General features: G+C 41.2%; 1 protein-coding gene across 1 annotated transcript in view; it reads right to left on the reverse strand.

Annotated features, from left to right (window-relative positions):
• Positions 1-20,204, reverse strand: part of MAOA (monoamine oxidase A) — a 79,537-nt gene that overhangs the window by 30,130 nt on the left and 29,203 nt on the right. Inside the window, exon 4 of the mRNA XM_043896123.1 lies at positions 985-1,089. Within this exon, the coding sequence (XP_043752058.1) occupies positions 985-1,089 (105 nt within the window). The remainder of the gene's footprint in view (positions 1-984; positions 1,090-20,204) is intronic.

Here is a 20,204-nt window from a genome sequence, read left to right on the forward strand (position 1 = left end):
GGTTACTACCCACTGGACTGCCAAGAAGCGCTCAGGAGAAACTCTGAAAACTGGTTTCTCTATGTTGGAATGTGTGATGTGCATAGAATCCTATGTACATATAGACAGTGGTGTATGTATACACTACATGTGTATACTATGCACCCAGTGGTGGGTTTGGGATGGATAGCTGTTTGGATTCTATGCCCTAATGTTGTTGCCAAAATAATACCTAAATATACGCATTAATATAAATTAATATGTAATTATGATGGTCATCATCATAATTATTATTGAAAGCTAATGGAAGAGGCTATGGTAACCTACTCAAGTATTCTTGCCTAGAGAATCCCATGGACAGAGGAGCCTGGTGGGCTACTGTCCATAGGGTTGCAAAGCATCAGACATGACTGAAGAGACTTAGCATGCACACATGTGCCCACAACAGCCATTTTAAATTCCCAAATTAAGTTTGAGAGATGGATATTGTCTATGGCCATACCACCCTGAACGCGCCCGATCTCGTCTGATCTCGGAAGCTAAGCAGGGTCGGGCCTGGTTAGTACTTGGATGGGAGAGATGGATATTACAGTTATTGAGTTATTGATACTCAGTGAAAAAACATTTTGAGGAATCAAATCTTTCTCCCCTTTATTATCTCAGGTGGCATAATATATGGATAAGATCACTCTAAGTAGGATTCCCAGTAAAAATATGTCATATAAATACTCGGTGGTATAGAGTTGAAAACACACAGGTACACGCATTAGTATCAGAGACGTGTGGGTTTGAATCCTGGTTCCCTTGTTGTATGATCTTGGAGAAATTATGTAACCCCTTGGCACTGAATTTCTTCTCACTAAAGCAGAAATACTACCAAAGTGGCAGAGTTATTGGGCACATTGGAAATGATATGCATCAATGTTCCCTGCACTGTGGAAGGATATTAAACATTTGTTATTGATTTCAGTCACAGGTTAAGGGCAAGCTGAACACACACTTTACCTCTTTTCCCATGTTATCCATGGTCCGCCACAGGTTGTTGTAATCCAGATAGGCAATGGGATTCCATACTGGAGGGAAGGCACCCCGAAATGGATAAGTTTTTCCCTAAAAGAAAAGGATAATATATTAAATTAGGATGACATTCTAAAAATCCCAACCAGTCAACCTCAGAGCCATTTTCAAAGAAACAGGATCCTCTACTGTGTCAAAAAGCAATGATGGACAGCACCTATATAAGACTCAAATTACAGTTAGATTATCAAGAATTCCCTAGTGTCATTTTAGCTGGTTTTGACTGATTTTTTTTTTTGGCTGTTTGACTTGTGGGATCTCAGTTCCCAGACCAGGGGTTGAACATGGGCCCTGTCAATGAAAACCTAGAATCCTAACCACTTAGCCACCATTTACTTCATTTCAGTTGTGCGACAGGCACTGTGCTACTATGAAGGAAGGGTGAATCCTTAGGAAAAGAGAGCAGGTCTAGATTCTTCCTAAGGCTTTCTTTTCTTTCTTTTTCTTTTTTTTTGGTCACGCCATACAGCTTATGGGATCTTAGTTCCCTGCCAGGGACTGAACCCGTGCCCTTTGCATTGGAAGCGCCATGGAATTCCCTTTATTTCCTAACTGAATTCTTTTTTCTTTAAAACATCTTGTAAATCTTCATAAGGTCAAAACATTGTCTATTAATACATTTTGCACACAATTTCCATTTTATTGAATAGAAGCATATTCAGTATTTGTAGAAAGCCTACTGTGTGTACTGTGTGCACTGAACAATATTAAGAGCTAGATTTTCAAAAAGGGCTAAAGTAAGACTCCTGATCATCAAGGCAGGGACACAAGACAGAAGAGCATTAGCATTCATGGGTGCACACTCACACACTCTCCAACTGAGTAAGACTACATGGCGGCCATTAAGTGACAAAGGAGTAATTTTCCCTTCCAGAGTAGCAAATTCAAATAACCTTGGCAGATTATATGATCTCATTTCTTATCTGAAAATGCTGTGTTGTAGTGCTGCAAGACAAAGACTCCAAATCCTTTATCATCATCACTACCACCATCACCACTATTATTACTAATAATCATTAAGATCTTTTTCCATGCCTGGCACTGGCCTAAGCTCTTTCTATGCATTGTCTCCTGTAATGCTCACCCCAACCCTCTGGAGGAAAGAACTATTAATGTTCCCATTTTACAAATGAGGAAACCAAAGCTTAGTGATATTAGCTAGAAAACAGTAGGACAGAAATTTCCTGCTCCCACAGCTTTTGCTCATAAACAATAAGCTTTCCGGCCTCTTATATGATTGATGGAATGTTGAGATAGTTTTGTCCAAGAGACATCTTAAACTTCCTGACTAAAAGAAAGAGAACTCTGAAATGTGAACCTTATAAATCTTCCACACATCTTTTATGTTTCTAAGGAATAAACAAGGAGACTAAGAAGCTCAAGGGTAACAGGGTCAACTTTGGAAAATATGCAAGAATGTTCTGAGAGAAACTGGCAGACAGAAAAATAACTATGTACAGGAGAGAGACTGGATTAAATAATAGTTTGCCAGCAGCCTTCAGAACAGTTGGCTTTGTTGCAATTCTTTCCTTAATTGAAACTTTAAAAAAAATCTATATTTTATACTCAAGTAATAGTCTTATACAAAACTTACCTTTGCTTTGAAAAAAAAACAATTTAAGAAAATCCTTCAGTTCAGTTCAGTTCGGTTCAGTTCAGTCGCTCAGTCGTGTCTGACTCTTTGCAACCCCATGAGCTGCAGCACACCAGGTCCCCCTGTCCAACACCAACTCCCGGAGCCCACCCAAACTCATGTCCATTGAGTTGGTGATGCCATCCAACCACCTCATCCTCTGTCATCCCCTTCTCCTCCTGCCCTCAATCTTTCCCAGCATCAGGGTCTTTTCAAGTGAGTCAGCTCTTTACATCAGGTGGTCAAAGTATTGGAGTTTCAGCTTCAGCATCAGTCCTTCCAATGAACACCCGGGACTGATCGCCTTTAGGATGGACTGGTTGGATCTCCTTGCAGTCCAAGGGACTCTCAAGAGTCTTCTCCAACACTACAGTTCAAAAGCATCAATTCTTCGGTGCTTAGTTTTCTTTATAGTCCAACTCTCACATCCATACATGACTACTGGAAAAGCAATAGCCTTGACGAGACGGATCTTTGTCGGCAAAGTAATGTCTCTGCTTTTTAATATGCTATCTAGGTTGGTCATAACTTTTCTTCCAATGAGTAAGCATCTTTTAATTTCATGGCTGCAATCACCACCTGCAGGGATTTTGGAGCCCCCCAAAATAAAGTCTCTCACTGTTTCCACTGTTTCCCCATCTATTTGCCATGAAGTGATGGGACCAGATGCCATGATCTTAGTTTTCTGAATGTTGAGCTTTAAGCCAACTTTTTCACTCCCCTCATTCACTTTCATCAAGAGGCTCTTTAGTTCCTCTTCACTTTCTGCCATAAGGGTGGTGTCATTTGCATATCTGAGGTTATTGATATTTCTCCCGGCAATCTTGATTCCAGCTTGTGCTTCCTCCAGCCCAGCGTTTCTCATGATGTACTCTGCATAGAAGTTAAATAAGCAGGGTGACAATATACAGTACTCATTTTCCTATTTGGAACCAATCTGTTGTTCCATTTTCGGTTCTAACTGTTGCTACCTGACCTGCATACAGGTTTCTCGAGAGGCAGGTCAGGTGGTATGGTATTCCCATCTCTTTCAGAATTTTCCACAGTTTGTTGTGATCCACACAGTCAAAGGCTTTGGCATAGTCAATAAAAAAGAAATAGATGTTTTTCTGGAACCCTCTTGCTTTTTCGATGATCCAGCAGATGTTGGCAATTTGATCTCTGGTCCCTCTGCCTTTTCTAAAACCAGCTTGAACATCTGGAAGTTCACAGTTCATGTATTGCTGAAGCCTGGCTTGGAGAATTTTGAGCATTACTTTACTAGCGTGAGATGTGTACAATTTTGCGGTAGTTTGAGCATTCTTTGGCATTGCCTTTCTTTGGGATTGGAATGAATACTGACCTTTTCCAGTCCTGTGGCCACTGCTGTTTTCCAAATTTGCTGGCATATTGTGTGCAGCACTTTCACAGCATCATCTTTTAGGATTTGAAGTAGCACAACTGGAATTCTATCACCTCCACCAGCTTTGTTCGTAGTGTTGCTTTCTAAGGCCCACTTGACTTCACATTCCAGGATGTCTGGCTCTAGATGCATCATCACACCTAGAGCCATCTAGGTGGTTCATCACACCATCATGATTATCTGGGTCATGAAGATCTTTTTTGTATAGTTCTGTCTTTCTTACCACCTCTTCTTAATATCTTCTGCTTCTGTTAGGTCCATAACATTTCTGTCCTTTATCAAGCCCATCTTTGCATAAAATGTCCCCTTGGTATCTCTAATTTTCTTGAAGAGATCTCTAGTTTTTCCCATTCTGTTGTTTTCCTCTATTTCTTTGCATTGATCACTGAGGAAGGCTTTCTTATCTCTCCTGGCTATTCTTTGGAACTCTGCATTCAAATGGGAATATCTTTCCTTTTCTCCTTTGCTTTTTGCTTCTCTTCTTTTCATAGCTATTTGTAAGTCCTCCTCAGACAACCATTTTGCCTTTTTGCATTTCTTTTCCATGGGAATGGTCTTGATCCCTGTCTCCTGTACAATGTCACGAACCTCCGTCCATAGTTCATCAGGCACTCTGTTTATCAGATCTAGCCCCTTAAATCTACTTTCTCACTTCCACTGTATATTCATAAGGGATTTGATTTAGGTCATACCCGAATGGTCTAGTGGTTTTCCTTACTTTCTTCAGTTTAAGTCTGAATTTGGCAATAAGGAGTTCATGATCTGAGCCACAGTCAGCTCCAGGTCTTGTTTTTGCTGAATATATAGAGCTTCTCCATCTTTGGCTGCAAAGAATATAATCAATCTGATTTCAGTGTTGGCCATCTGGTGATGTCCATGTGTAGAGTCTTCTCTTGTGTTGTTGGAAGAGAGTGTTTGTTATGACCAGTGCGTTATCTTGGCAAAACTCTACTAGCCTTTGCCCTGCTTCATTCTGTACTCCAAGGCCAAATTTGCCTGTTTCTCCAGGTGTTTCTTGACTCCCTACTTTCACATTCCAGTCCCCTATAATGAAAAGGACATCTTTTTTGGGTATTAGTTCTAGAAGGTCTCATAGGTCTTCATAGAACCATCCAACTTCAGCTTCTTCAGCATTACTGGTCGGGGCATAGACTTGGATTACCGTGATATTGAATGGTTTGCCTTGGAAACGAAGAAAGATTAATCTGTCATTTTTGAGATTGCATCCAAGTACTGCATTTCGGACTCTTGTTGACCATGATGGCTACTCCATTTCTTCTAAGGGATTCCTGCTCACAGTAGTAGATATAATGGTCATCTGAGTTAAATTCACCCATTCCAGTCCATTTTAGTTTGCTGATTCCTAGAATGTCGACATTCACTCTTGCCATCTCCTGTTGGGCCACTTCCAATTTGCCTTGATTCATGGACCTAACATTCCAGGATCCTATGCAATATTGCTCTTTACAGCATCAGACCTTGCTTCTATCACCAGTCACATACACAGCTGGGTATTGTTTTTCCTTTGGCTCCATCCCTTCATTCATTCTGGAGTTATTTCTCCACTGGTCTCCAGTAGCATACTGGGCACCTACCGACCTGGGGAGTTCCTCTTTCAGTGTTCTATCTTTTCGCCTTTTCATACTCTTCATGGGGTTCTCAAGGCAAGAATACTGAAGTGGTTTGTCATTCCCTTCTCCCGTGGACCACATTCTGTCAGACCTCTCCACCATGACCCATCCATCTTGGGTGGCCCCACATGGCATAGCCTAGTTTCACTGAAAATCCTTAAATATGCCTAATCATCAGGGGACATTAAGTATGATAAATAAATATGATAAGTATGATACCAACCAGAATAGGATTTCACCCAAGGTTCTAAAGACCCTGTGGTGTGAGCTTTGAACAACAAAGAGAGGTGGCAGGAGAGATGAAGCATTCAGTGAGCAAGAAGGGTCTAGCCTGGCCATCTTTTTTTAGAAATGGGAGTCATGAAATATTTTAAAAGGAGATCATAGAGGCCCGCCATGATGTTAATTTTTATCCTGTTGACAGAGGTACTAAGTTGATAAAAGGTGTTCATGAGTTTCTCTCTTAGCAGTGTTTGGCTTCTTTGTTCTTATTTCACAGAAAATCTCAATGTGCTGAAGAAATGTATGTATGTGGAAACAGTCACGTACCTCTTCCTTTCTCACCAGTCCCTGAAGGCTTATTTCCTCCATGGCCTGCTTCTAAACTAGACAATTCAAGACTACTTTCTGCCTGGGTAAATCGCTAAAACAGGGCAGTGGGAGGGCCTGGAGATGGCTCTTAACTGGGTGAAAAATGTTTGGGAATGCACCTTCACGTTATCTTAAATGTGATTCTATGCATGTGTGCGTGCTAAGTCACTTCAGTCATATCTGACTCTTTGTGAGCCCATGGACTGTAGCCCGCCAGGCTTCTCTGTCCATGAGGATTTGCCAGGCAAGAATACTGGAGTGGGATGCCATGTCCTCCTCCAGGGGATCTTCCCAACCCAGGGATTGAATTCCCATCTCTTATGTCTCCTTCATTGGCAGATGATTCTATAGTTTTCTCCCCAAAGTGTCAGGTGTTTCTCAATCTTAAACCACTTCTCAGCAAGAAATGCCTTTATAACCTAAGAATGTGAGACAGGATCTCTCATTTTCCAAATAGCATGGCTAAAGCAAAAATTTTTTTAAAAATCTTGGGTAAAAGTAAAGTTAATTTTGTGCCTATACTCTGAAACCTTTGTACCCTTTCTAAGTGGCCTGTAATCTCTGTGTCTTTGACACAGCCAGAGTTGTTGATGTCAAGTAGAACGCAATGTCCCTGGAATTGTGCCCCAAATACTTAAGTCTCCTTGAGAAACCACATCTTCACTCTACCAATGTTCATAATAAAGGGAGACTGTTGCCAGGAGAGGATAGTTTGTTGTAGCTTTTTTTTTTTAAGTTTTTGGATGCTCGCCCAATTAAGGCAGGGGGAGGGCGTTCTTAACACATCAATGTTACTGAGCAAGCTATTTAATGCTATTAAATTTTTACTACGAAATATGCTATATATGATTAAAAAATTGATAGGTTAAAGAGAAATAATAGAAATGAACAACCACATGCACCCCATCCAATTTGAGAAGCATGACGGCACCAGAAATTTAGACGTATACCATATGTTTCTCCCCAATCACATCCAGTCTCCTCTGTACAAGAGGGAGCCACTGTAGTGAATTTTGTGTCTAACATTCCTTTTCTTCCATCTCCCTTGTATACATACCTGCATAATACATTGTTTGGTTTTGCCTATTTTTGAGCTTTAGATAGACAGACTAAGACACACATGAATGTCCATTCTGGAGCAGTAAAAATGAATAAACTATGAACAACACCAATCAACATGGATGTAACTTTAAAATATATCAGTGAGGGGATTCCCAGGTGGTCCATTGGTTAGGACTTGGAGCTCTCAGTGCCAGGGTCCTGGTTCGATCCCTAGCTGGGGAACTAAGATCCCACAAGTCATGAAGCATGGCCAAAAACAATTTAAAAAATATGCTGGTCAAAGAAGAAAGTCAAAGAATACATAGAGTTTGAGTCAATTTACATAAAGCTCAAAAATAAGAGAGGAGGACAGTTGATGGCTCCCACATCATTCTTTATTGTTGAAAGAAAAGTGAAAATGAAAGTCACTCAGTCGTGTCCGACTCTTCACAACCCCATGGACTACACAGTCTGTGGAATTTTCTAGGCCAGAATACTGGAATGCCTTTCCCTTTTCCAGGGGATCTCCCCAACTCAGGGATTGAACCCAGGTCTCCTGCACTGCAGGCTGATTCTTTACCAGCTGAGCCACAAGGGAAGCCCAAGAATACTGGAGTGGGTAGCTTATCCCTTCTCCAGGGGATCTTCCTGATCCAGGAATCGAACTGGGGTCTCCTGCATTGCAGGCAGATTCTTTACCAACTGAGCTATCAGGGAAGCCCAACAGCTTTATTGTTGGTCCTGTAAAATAAGCCAGAAAGTAGCATTTACCAACTGGCATGGTGGTGAGTTTCAGCTCTGTACTTTTAATATTTAGTTGAACAGAAGGGAATTAGTGTTATTAAAGAGTATCATAGGCGACTGAGGGAAGGTGACAAATATTTTTCATTAATCATATTGAAAATAAGCAGATATGTTCTGGATAGATTTAGGAACATGTCTGTGCAACCCATATGAATTCCCTGGCACCTTTCTAGTCTCACTGTTTTGTGACCAGCCTGTATGAGAAATCTTTTGGTGGTTTAATTTTCTATAGTTAATAATGATGCTTAAAATAAAGAAATTATCTAAAAAGAGACCCATTAAATAGGATCGTGTTGTATTAGTAGTTTAAAAAATCATTTTTTTACCTCTTTCCATATGCGGGTAGCAAAACTCTTTTCAAACATTATACATAGTGCTACTTCACCAAGAAAAAGCCATCATAATTTACAAGGAAACATCTATCCTATCTTCCCCCTCCCCCTTTTTTTGGCCATGCCACGAGGTTTATGGGATCTTAATTCCCCAAGGATCAGGGATTGAACCCAGGTCTTCCCCAGTGAAAGTGTGGAATCCTATCCACCAGACTGCCAGGGAATTCCCATATCTTATCTTAATGTACTGGTTCTCCCAAGTGGCCATCTGTTTCCTCTGCTCTTCTTTGTAAGACCCTCTCTTCTCTGATCTACTGACTCTCCCAAGGTCTAATCGTCAGCCTTCCTTGGCCCATCCATTTCCCTGGGGAACTCATTCATCATCTGGATTTGTTATTATTTCATTTGCACAGCATTATGGCTTGCATTTTTCATGCCTCTGCTCCCTCTACCTCTTATACAACTTCAAGGGCTAGCAGCACATTCTTAAATTCATGACCTCATTTTCATCTTATGCTCAGTCCCCTCTCTCAGGACTTGTATAGCTAACACAATGGGCACTTGAGTTGTGCAATCTCATCCCTGGAAAAAGAGAACCATTAAACTCAGGTATAAATGATACCATAACATCAAGAATAAAAGGTTTCAAATGCATAGTTATGCCATCTTTCCCAAGGGACTCTAGGTTATACAAACATTACAAATAAAGCAATTAATATAGAAATAATACGAGTTCTTCTGGAGGTTCTTGGGTAAGTAAAGATAACTGACAAGGCATTGAAAAAATACTTTTCCTCTTTCGCAAATGCTATTAACTCAAGAGAGCCAGGAAGTTAGAAAAAAGATGAAAATATTACAGTATGAAGATAAGTGGCTGTTTTTCTTTCACAGTTTTACTAAGGTATCAGTCACATACTCTACAATCCATCCATTCAAAGTGCACAATTCAATGCTTTTTAGTATATTCAGAGTTGTGAAACCATCACCACAGCTAATTTTAGAACACTTTCATCAACCCAAGAAGAAACCCTTATTCATTAAAAGTCACTCTCAATTTTCTCCCACTCCATTTTGAAGAACTGTCAAAGTATTTCGCAAAGCAGCTGCCACCAACTTACATTCCCACCAGCAATGTATGAAGGTTCCAATATCTCCATATCCTTGCCAACACTTGTTATTGTCTGTCTCTCTGATTATAGTCACCCTGGTGGATGCAAAGTGGTATCTCATTGTGGTTCGGACTTACATTTCCTTAATGACTAATGATAGCCAAAATCAAATCTGTCTTGGTGAGTGGAAGGTCATATTGTTGAGCCCATACATTGTCTCCATCCTTGATGCCATGGATGCCATTTTGTATGTGGGCTCACTGAGCAAGTGATAGAGGAAAGAGATAATATAATGGCTTTGTACTCTGTCAACTTGTTCAGGCCGAATTGGATTTCTGAGTTTTCTTTCCTATGTATTTCTGGTTAGGATAGGTCACAAGAAAGATTCTTATGGGAAATCTAGAGAGTAAAAGTGAAGCAGCCACTCCTTTTGGGGGTCACACATATTGCTGCTGATTTTCATGGCATGAGGGCCTGCAACTATTCCTCCCTTCTGGGATCCTCCTTCACTTTCTCCAATTCTTAGGCCAGGTATATGTATTTAGCTCTATGATGAAGAATCCTGGCTTCTGCAAGACACCCATAGTGTCAAGATCAGAGGCAACAAAGACTAATCTGGACTCCAGCTCACACTTGTGGGTTCCAGCTTGTTCTTGCTTTCCCCCATCATACGTCTATCTTCCCTTCCTGACTGCCCACCCTTCAAACTCCAGCATCAGATGCAAAGACTTATTTCCCCACAGTTAGGTAAGGCCAAGTCCCTATAATAAATCCATTAGTCATTTTGCTTATCTCACTGAAACTTGACTGATGAGGCTGATATTCTAAGGATGGATCATATTTTACCTGATTATTGAAGCTTACTCTGCAACAGATGTTCAACGGTCAACATCCACCATGGGACATAAGGGCAACTCCAGCCAATGAGGAACATGGATAAATGTTCTCAGCTTCTCTGTTCTTTTTTTTTTTTTTTTTTAGCTTCTCTGCTCTTGGTGGGGGCAATTCTTTGGCATAGTCCACATAATTTCTCAGGTAGAACTAAGGGGAACTGAGCCTCAGTTGCCCACAGCTGTAACAACTCATTAACCCTTTATTGGCATTTATTTCCTTCCCTTCTATAACTCAGCCTACACTTCAGGTTCTATCTACGGAGGCTGGTAAAGTGCTATATTGAGATCTTTGGGATATTTTGAGTGATACACACTCCAGTAGAAAGTGTATAGGGGAAATGTGTCTTATACCAAAGTCTACATAAGCTCATTATTAGTGTTTGGTGTGTCTAGTACTTGAGTGGGATAGCTGAGACATTAGAGGACAGGTAGACAGACCCTTTTGAGAATGTTTTCTCTGAGGCCTCAAGTTTTTAGAGAAAGGTGCTCTTCACTGTTAACAGATTTGATCTAGAAAGATCAGTATCACTGTCTCTAGTCTGACTCCTGGGGCTTTGGTCCCTGTTGAGGAGTGCTTCTTAACCAGAATTGACTATGGTCATGTAACATAGGTTATATGTGGCAATGTCTGGAGACAGTTTTAGTTGTCATAATTGGTTGGGGGTTGCTGCTTGATAGCCTACAATGCACAGAACAGCCCCATTACAACAAAGAGTTATCCAGTTCCAAAAGTCAGTAATGTCCTGGTTGAGAAACCCTGCTGTAGAGTAATACACATGTGAATGAACATCATAAACTTTTCCAGAATTCAACCCTTTCCATTTGCAGGATTTCTGGATTGATAGCAGAAGTTGCCTCAGGATAACTCAGGGTACAGATTACAGGGATCCTGCCATCAGGCCTATTAATCAAGGGTGTGTGGGCAGGCAATCTATATTTTGAACAAATCCCACAGGTCATTCTAATATTCACTAAAACTTAGGTCTTATCACATTATAGTGTTTGTGTAAAATTCTTCTTATTCATTTAGGCATGCATGCATGCATGCTAAGTTGCTTCAACTGTGACCAACCCTTTGCAACCCTATGAACTGTAGCCCACCAGACTCCTCTGTCCATGGGATTCTCCAGGCAAGAATACTGGAGTGGGTTGCCATGCTGTCCTTCAGGGGATCTTCCTGACCCAGAGATCGAACCCAGGTCTCCTGCATTGCAGGTGGATTCTTTACCATCTGAGCCACCAGGGAAGTCCTATAATGCTCTTACACACTTAATAGTATAGTGTAAATATAACTCTTACATGTAATGAGAAACAAAGTTGTGTGGCTCACTTTATTGTGATATTTTTGCTTCATTGCAGTGGTTCTAGAACCGAACCTATAGTATCTCTGAGATATGCCTGTGTGTATGTGTGTGTCTCTAATTTGTTTAAACTCAGCTGGTACCTGGCAGTGGCGGAACCAGAGTTCATGTCTCCATGCTTTTGGTCCAGACTCCCCTGGCCCCCAGTTCTGTGTCCCAGTCTCCATGTCGGAAAGATTGGACCTGCAAAGCCACTAAACTGGACCCTCCACTGAGAACCTATTAGGATGTGCTTCCATGCCTAGAGATTGTAGGCATGAGTGAATACTGATCTGAGAGGGACATGGTCCCAAAGATCTCACCTAGCTGCCTGGATCAGAAACCACTTTAGCTTCCTCTGAATGCACTAGAGCACTTTGTTCACTTGTTCAAAGCCCTTTGCCATTCCCTACAATGTATTAAACTGAGTTAAGTACATGTCTTACCTTCTGGACTAGTCTCAACACACCTGAGAAGGATTATGCCTCATTTCCTACATTGTCTTGTATTATAAATACCAAGGTTCTAAGAAATGCTTGTTAAATGAAGGAATAAGAGAAAGACTGGAGATCTTGCTTTTTTATATCCCATCTCCTATCACATTTAGTTCCCCTAGTCCCCAGAAAGGATCCACTCTCTTTTTATGCAAATGACCCCCTCTTTTCCCAACTCAGACAAGAGCTTCAAATGAATGCCAATTTGGCACTGATTTTTCCTTATCAATTCACATGCATAGCTTTTTAAAAATAACCATAATCAATATTACCATTGGCAGTAATTACCAAATCTAGTAAATTACCATCAAAGTTACTAGAATTCAATATGTGTAAGATGCCAAAGAGAGGAGAAAGATGAAAGACTCACTTTCTTAGGGAACCTAAATCTCTAAACACATTTACGTTAGCATTTCTCACTCTGATCTTTCTGTATGCTATATGAAAATGAGTTCCATGGCCATAAATCTGGAGAATGCTGACTTATAGTTAAACAGCCTAAAAAAAAACTGCTAGACCTCATAATACTTCTAATTTGCTAATGGACATGTTGGCTCTCAAAGACAGGCTTAGAATATGGAGCACTTTCAAAATTTATCCAACCAACAAACTCCTTCTTTTGCAAAGCATTTTTGGAAATAAAATTGCTTGGAAAATATTCCCTTAGGCATGCTTTCTTCATATGCTGGCTGTCACTGGTAGGGGCCTGAGAGAACACAGGAAAACACAGGCTAGAAAGAAAACCCAAAATAAATAGAATATTTATTTTCCAAATGCTACAAATGGGAATAAATTCTTATGCATACCTCTGCTGGACAAAAGGCACATAGTTCCACAACACTGAGTCAAACAGAAGTCAGATGAAGTTGTTAGGGGAACCACTAACTGAAACCTCCTGCCTTGGCCAGGCCTGACAGTAAGCACATTCAGGAGGCATCTTACAATAGGAGGTCCTGGTAAGGAATGAGAAACTAAGAAGCTACCAATAACTGGAAGAATTGGGAAAGGTCAAAAGCAAGGACGAGACTCCAGTCCATATGTCCTACCAACCTTCCAGAATCCTCCTCTCTGGAATCCACCTTGGCTGAGCAATGCGTGTGCCACCAGGAAGGACCCTGAGTCAGAATGATTGGTCAGGGACAACCCAGAAACGAATCCCATCACCATAAAACCCAAGATTTCGAGCCACGTGGCAGAGAGGTTCTCCCAGACTCCCTGCCATTCTCCGCCTGGGCGCCCCTTCCCAATAGTCTCTCTCTTTGTGACCATGTGTGTCCTCGGACAATTCATTTCCAAGTGTGAGACAGGAGCCCACTCTTGAGCCCTGGAAGGGGTCCTCCTTCCTGCAACAAAGTCACTTGTACATCTAGCTAAAACTGCAAGGGCTCTGTGTTGAGTCTCAGGTCTGGGTCTCTGCTCCACTGGGAACAGGGCAGTACAGACAGAAAGTACAGCAGAGCAGGTTGAGAGGGTCAAGGGCAAAGCAGATAGGCTGCCAGATAGGCTGTTAACTGAGAGCTTTCACTTTGTGTATCCCAGTGACCATGCAGAGGCAGCCCTGTCCCTGTACTGGATGGAGTTTCGTCTGTGATGGCTCCTGCACTCAGGCTGGTAGAGATGTGATGAGGGCTTATAGTGGGAGGGAGGGTGGACCAGAAACCATCAGATTCCTAGCACAATCTCTCCAACATTTGGACATCAGAAAAGTATTTTTTTTTTTTAAATCTACTAATTGGGGGAAAATCGCAGATATTCAGGACTTCTCGGGTGGGTGCCCAAACAATTATGTGGATTAGTGAGTGACTGCACCCACGGCTAGGCCCCAGGGTCTACTTTATCACCTGCTACTGGTCAGGAAGTGTGAGCTGATGGTGATTTCCTACCATGTCTCTAAAGCCTGATGTTTTTTTTTCAGAGCCGTTTATCTGCTGGATATGGCTGTGGAAACTAGGCCACTGGGTACTTTGGCAAACACACAAAATTAAATCTCAGCCTGAGGTTCACTGTGTATCATCTGAGTCTGACAAATTACATGAGAGCTATGGGAATGAAAGCAAATGTACTAATAGTTTGGTAATTGTTCTCTTTGTTTGAAAAATCTGACATAAGCAAAGTCTTTGAAATGAAGAGGACCCGGCTCAACAGCTTTTGCGAGCAAAGTATTCATTACATTTAACAATAATTAACACTCAAATTTTCTGTGATCCCACCTAGAATTTTCTTCTTCCAGTTGCACCAAATCCAATCACAAGGCAAAAAATACAATCAAGTGCTATGAAAACAATACTGGACCATTCAAATATAAAGTATCAACATTATTTTCATTATTTGTTGTTTTTCAGTTCCAAGTTCTGTGTTTACTAAGAGTAATTATCAACTAGGCTTTCACATCTGCCTATCTGTCTGTTTGTCTCTCATTCACTTCTTGTAGGACCTGGAACCAAATACTTGCATTCCTATAACTGAACAGGATGCTATGGGGCCTTCCTGAGACAGGCCTTCCCCCATATCCTCTGCTTTAGCTCCTCTCTGAAGTACCTAGATAATAGTACTTGATGCACATTTCCTGAGTTGTTTTACAGATGCTAAAAACTTTCCCCTTTCTTAGAGTGGGAAATGGCAACCCGCTACAGTATTTTTGCCTGGAAAATTCCATGGACAGAGGAGTCTGGCTGGCTACAGTCTATGGGGTTGCAAAGAATCGGACACAACTTAGTGACACACCCTCTCCAACAATGGAAGATGTTAACTGCTTGAGCACCAGAAGCATATAGCCCCAGGCCTTCTGTAGCCTAAGGACTAATAATGTTAACCCCTGTGACACCACCCTGCTACTTCACCATCAGCCAGAGAACTGTGCACAAACTGGTCACAGACCCGGTGACTCCCCCTTCCTCACCTGGCTTTTAAAAGTGCTTTGACAAAACCCTTCAGGGAGCTCAGGGGTTTTTAGGGCATGAGCCCACCTGGCTCACTGCAAGTCTTTGCAATAAAACCTTTCTCTGCTCCACACTCCAACCTTTCAGTTTATTTGGCCTCATTGTACATGGGGCACATGAACTGACATTAACGTTCTTACACCTTTCTCCTATCTCTAAAGTGAGGATAACTGTCACTTACTGAGATCCACTAGGTTTTCGAAAGGTATTTGTTCACTGAGTTTGATATACAAGTGAAAAGGCTTGGAGTCCACACCTGAGACAGAGGGCTATTGATCCTGTTAAGTGGCAAGACAGGGCAATGACAGAAAAGACTTTCTGGCTGGGCCAGTGGGACAAGAGAACTTTCCCTTCTTCAGAAGGCTCAGAATGGACAAGATTTTAAAAAAAAGTTAAAAAATCCAGCACCTTGGGGCTGCAAAGAGTCGGACACGACTGAGCAACTGAACTGAACTGAATGATTAAGCCTTTTGGTTGGGATGCTTGGATGTGTGCTCTAGGGTGGGAATAGGGGCTACTGAGGGATGAAGTAGAAAGCAAGGTGTGGGGAGGCAGGGGGAGATCTCTAGCTGGAAACTGGAGTTGGGTAATCATGGAGACTAGCACAGTTTCTCTTGAGGGAGCTGCTTTTGTAATGTGTCATTCTATTCACAAGTTCTTTAGGCCATTAACCAAAATGCCAGAGTCCCATTTGAAGAGGTAATTGAAAAGTCCCACAGCCTCAGTGAGAGAAAAGCTTTGTGTGTGACCTATTGCCTTTTCTATGCTGCCAGTGAAGGCCAGTCCAAGGCGGGTGGGTGATTCTAGACTACTTCTCAATGAATGGCTAGAAAAATGATTTCTGTAGTGAATTAAGTAAAGTTGCTCAGTCGTGTCCGACTCTTTGCGACCCCGTGGACGGTAGCCTACCAGGCTCCTCCGTCCATGGGATTTTCCAGGCAAGAGTACTGGAGTGGGTTGCCATTTCCTTCTCCAGGGGGATCTTCCTGACCCAGGGATCGAACCCAGGTCTCCAGCATTCCAGGCAGACGCTTTACCGTCTGAGCCACCAGGGAGAATGAATGAAAGGAATATAAAAAGTGAATGTACTTAATGTCGCTGAATTATACACCTAAGTAGGTTAAGATGGTGACTTTTAGGTTATGTCTATTTTATCACAGTTTTTTTTTTCAATTAATGAAAGGGAAAGATCTAATAATTAATCTGACTTTGCTGTATATTGAGAAAATGGTTAACGCTGATCTAACTTTCTAAACAGCACAAGGCTTTAAGGGTAATTTGTCATTAAGCTTCCCTATGATCCACAAGAAGTATATGAAGTCTTTTAAAATAGAGAAGAAAAAAAGAATGGAAATTACTAGCAACAATTTCTTATAAGCTATGTCTATATTTCTTTATACTGAATACTTGATAGAGCAGAGTGAAAATATGTAAATATTTTAGTCTCTTTGCTTTTAAAATCCTATGTATAATTGAATTTAGAGAAAAACATCCTTTTTGTATTACTTCATTTCTATGATCAAAATAATTTCTTATCATGAACACAAGCCCATTACCATTTGCCTGCCCTTACCTAATTGTCTTTTCTCATCTTCTACTCTGACTTATACAAATTACTTTAAATTCTCTCTTTTTCTTTTGTAAACCAGGCAGAGTACAATGGCATAAAATAAAGTACTCCTATGGATCATACTTTGACTAATAAGTTTACATAAGTCACTTATAAAAAAGAATATATAGCCAACAATTCTAAGCCATGCCCCAGGCCTCTAGCTTTAGTATTTTAACACAATAACAAAATCCATCTTCTTCAGCCTGCTGAGCCTAACTGGGGCGGCCTGGGGCTTTCTCAGGAGTCAAGTCCTCACCGAAGGCCAGAGGGGGACCGGATCTATGGCTAAGGGTATAAGAGATGAGGCCACCCTGGTGAATGGTGCCACATATGACTCCTAGGCATACCCACTCCACACCAACCCCTGGAATCCATAGGAGCCCTTGCTGCCAAAGTGGCATCTGAGGACTCCAAAGCCTGTTGGGGTAAGATGATTTCTGTCATATCTCGGAGCAGTTTACTAAAGGGGTTCACAAGTTAACTCTGCCCACAGAATAAGGAATGGTGTGATGTAACTCACAGAACCTGAGTTCAATACCTGGAAAGCCCCACTTTGGCTCCTAAGCTCTCTGAGCCTCAGTGTTCTCATGTGTAAGATGGGGTAAATAATGCTACTACCTCATAGGATCACTGGGAAGCTCAAATGAGGCAACACAGATACATTTATATTACAGATAGAAGGCAACATCAATGCGTGGAATCAGGAGGGATGAATTCAGGTGATTAAAAGAAAGGAGGCAGACAGGACAATCGACATCCCTACAAGAGCCTAACACTTTTGGCTCCTTGGGTTTCCTACTGAGAGGGGTGGAAAGTGAAAGCATAACTTTCTTTGAAGACAAAAGAAAAGACTTCTGTGAGTTGGTATGGAAAGGTGTTAAAAGCAGCTTAAAAATATATGTCCCCGATCCAAAAGAAACACCTTATTAGAAGCAAAGGGTCAAAGTCACAGTTATATCTGGCAAGCATTAAGATGAACTAACAAAAAAAACACATCCTCTGCTTTCAACACAGCCTACTGGCAAAAACAAAATTCACCTCTTAGCAACAACAAAGAAAATTACTTAGCATTCCAGAACACACACGTTCTGAAAAGCCTTTGATTTCAGTCGTTGGCATAGAAACATGGAGTAAATGTGTGGGAAGAACAGAACCAATACTCAGAAAAATTGCTTGCTGAACTGTTACTACCAGGAAAGCCTAGACTGTTTCAAACAAATCTTTATCACATCATTCTCTAAAAACAAATGTGTGGTCTATCTAGTCTGTATTTTTATTTAGGGAGGATTAAAAAAGCAGGCAGAAAGTGAGAATGTGTAAAAATATCCATGTCTCCTTTAAAGCAGTCCCTGCAAAAAGCCTTGCTCCATCTCTGGCAGTGTTTACCCTCGTGATACCCTACCTGCATTATTATGGTCTGAAGAAACCCACAGAAAGCAAAAGAAAAGAAAACAAAGTATTTCTTCCTCCTTTTCCAAGATGCAGCAATGCAAAACTTAACCCAAAAGTCTCCATAACTCAATGAAAGTAATTCATAAAACAACTGCAATGATGGTGCATCTTCTTTACTAATACAAGTAATCAATCAATCAGTCCAAGAGACATTCAAGTCCACCTGCTTCCTGTACACCTTCCAAAAGAAAAGTTCCACAGAGTGCATTTTAAACTAAAGTATCTAGCTGACACCACCTCAAACCCACCTTTTAGGTTAAAGACGTGATTGATTTCTGTTAATTTCACAAATCAGATACAGTCTCCCAAATAAAGCCATATCAAATTCACAACATATATAAAACCTGTTCACTGTAGGAATCAGGAAACTACGATATGAGACTTGGATTTACTAAACCAGAGTTAGAATAGCAACTCTATTCGCAAGATCCATAAGGAATACAGGCATAAATGTTACTTAATATTACTTATTTACTGCTTGTTATTTACTTTTTTCCTCCCTTGAAATGGCAAGCTCTATGTGAGCAGGAACCTGAATCATGTATACATCAGTCTATATCCAGCCTAGAACAATATCTGGTACACAGCTGATTGTCCAGTGACTACTTACTGAAACAATGAATGAATTTAGCATAACCATAAGAACCTTCTAAAAATGAAGTAGATAGGGACTTCCCTGTCAGTCCAATGGTTAAGACTCCATGCTTCCACGGGAGGGGGCCTGAGTTTGATCCCCAGTTGGGATCACAACAAACTGGAAAATTCTTACAGAGATGGGAATACCAGACCACCTGACCTGCCTCTTGAGAAACCTGTATGCAGGTCAGGAAGCAACAGTTAGAACTGGACATGGAACAACAGACTGGTTCCAGATTGGAAAAGGAGTACGTCAAGGCTGTATATTGTCACCCTGCTTATTAAACTTATATGCAGAGTACATCATTTCTATGATGGGCTTGATGGAGTACAAGCTGGAATCAAGATTGCCAGGAGAAATATCAATAACCTCAGATATGTAGATGACACTACCCTTATGGCAGAAAGTGAAGAACTAAAGTTTCTTGATGAAAGTGAAAGAGGAGAATGAAAAAGTTGGCTTAAAGCTCAACATTCAGAAAACTAAGATCATGCACCTGGTCCTATCACTTCATGGCAAATAGATGGGGAAATAATTGAAACAGTGACAGACTATTTTTCTGGGTTCCAAAATCACTGTAGATGGTGACTGCAGCTATAAAATTAAGACACTTGCTCCTTGGAAGAAAAGTTATGACCAATCTAGAGAGCATATTAAAAAGCAGAGACATTACTTTGCCAACAAAGGTCCATCTAGTCAAAGCTATGGTTTTTCCAGTAGTCATATATGGATGTGAGAGTTGGACTATAAAGAAAGCTGAGTGCTGAAGAATTGATGCTTTTGAACTGCAGTGTTGGAGGAGACTCTTGAGAGTCCCTTGGACTGCAAGGAGATCCAACCAGTCCATCCTAAAGGAGATCAGTCCTGAATATTCACTGGAAGGACTGATGTAGAAGCTGAAACGCCAATACTTTGGCCACCTGATGCAAAGAGCTGACTCATTTGAAAAGACCCTGATGCTGGGAAAGATGGAAGGCGGGAGGAGAAGGGGATGACAGAGGATGAGCTGGTTGGGTGGCATCACTGACTCAATGGACATGAGTTTGAGTAAACTCCAGGAGTTGGTGATGGCATACTGCAGTCCATGGGGTCACAAAGAGTCAGACATGACTGAGCGACTGAACTGAACTGAACTGAGGAACTAAGATCCCACTAAAGCAGATAAACTTAGTTCTCTTGGGGAAGGGACAGGATGGAAAACACCACCCAGCATCTATCCCCAGTGCTTCAGAGGCTCA

This window comes from Cervus elaphus, chromosome X (genome assembly GCF_910594005.1).
Source record: "Cervus elaphus chromosome X, mCerEla1.1, whole genome shotgun sequence".
NCBI classification, from domain to species: Eukaryota; Metazoa; Chordata; class Mammalia; order Artiodactyla; family Cervidae; genus Cervus; species Cervus elaphus.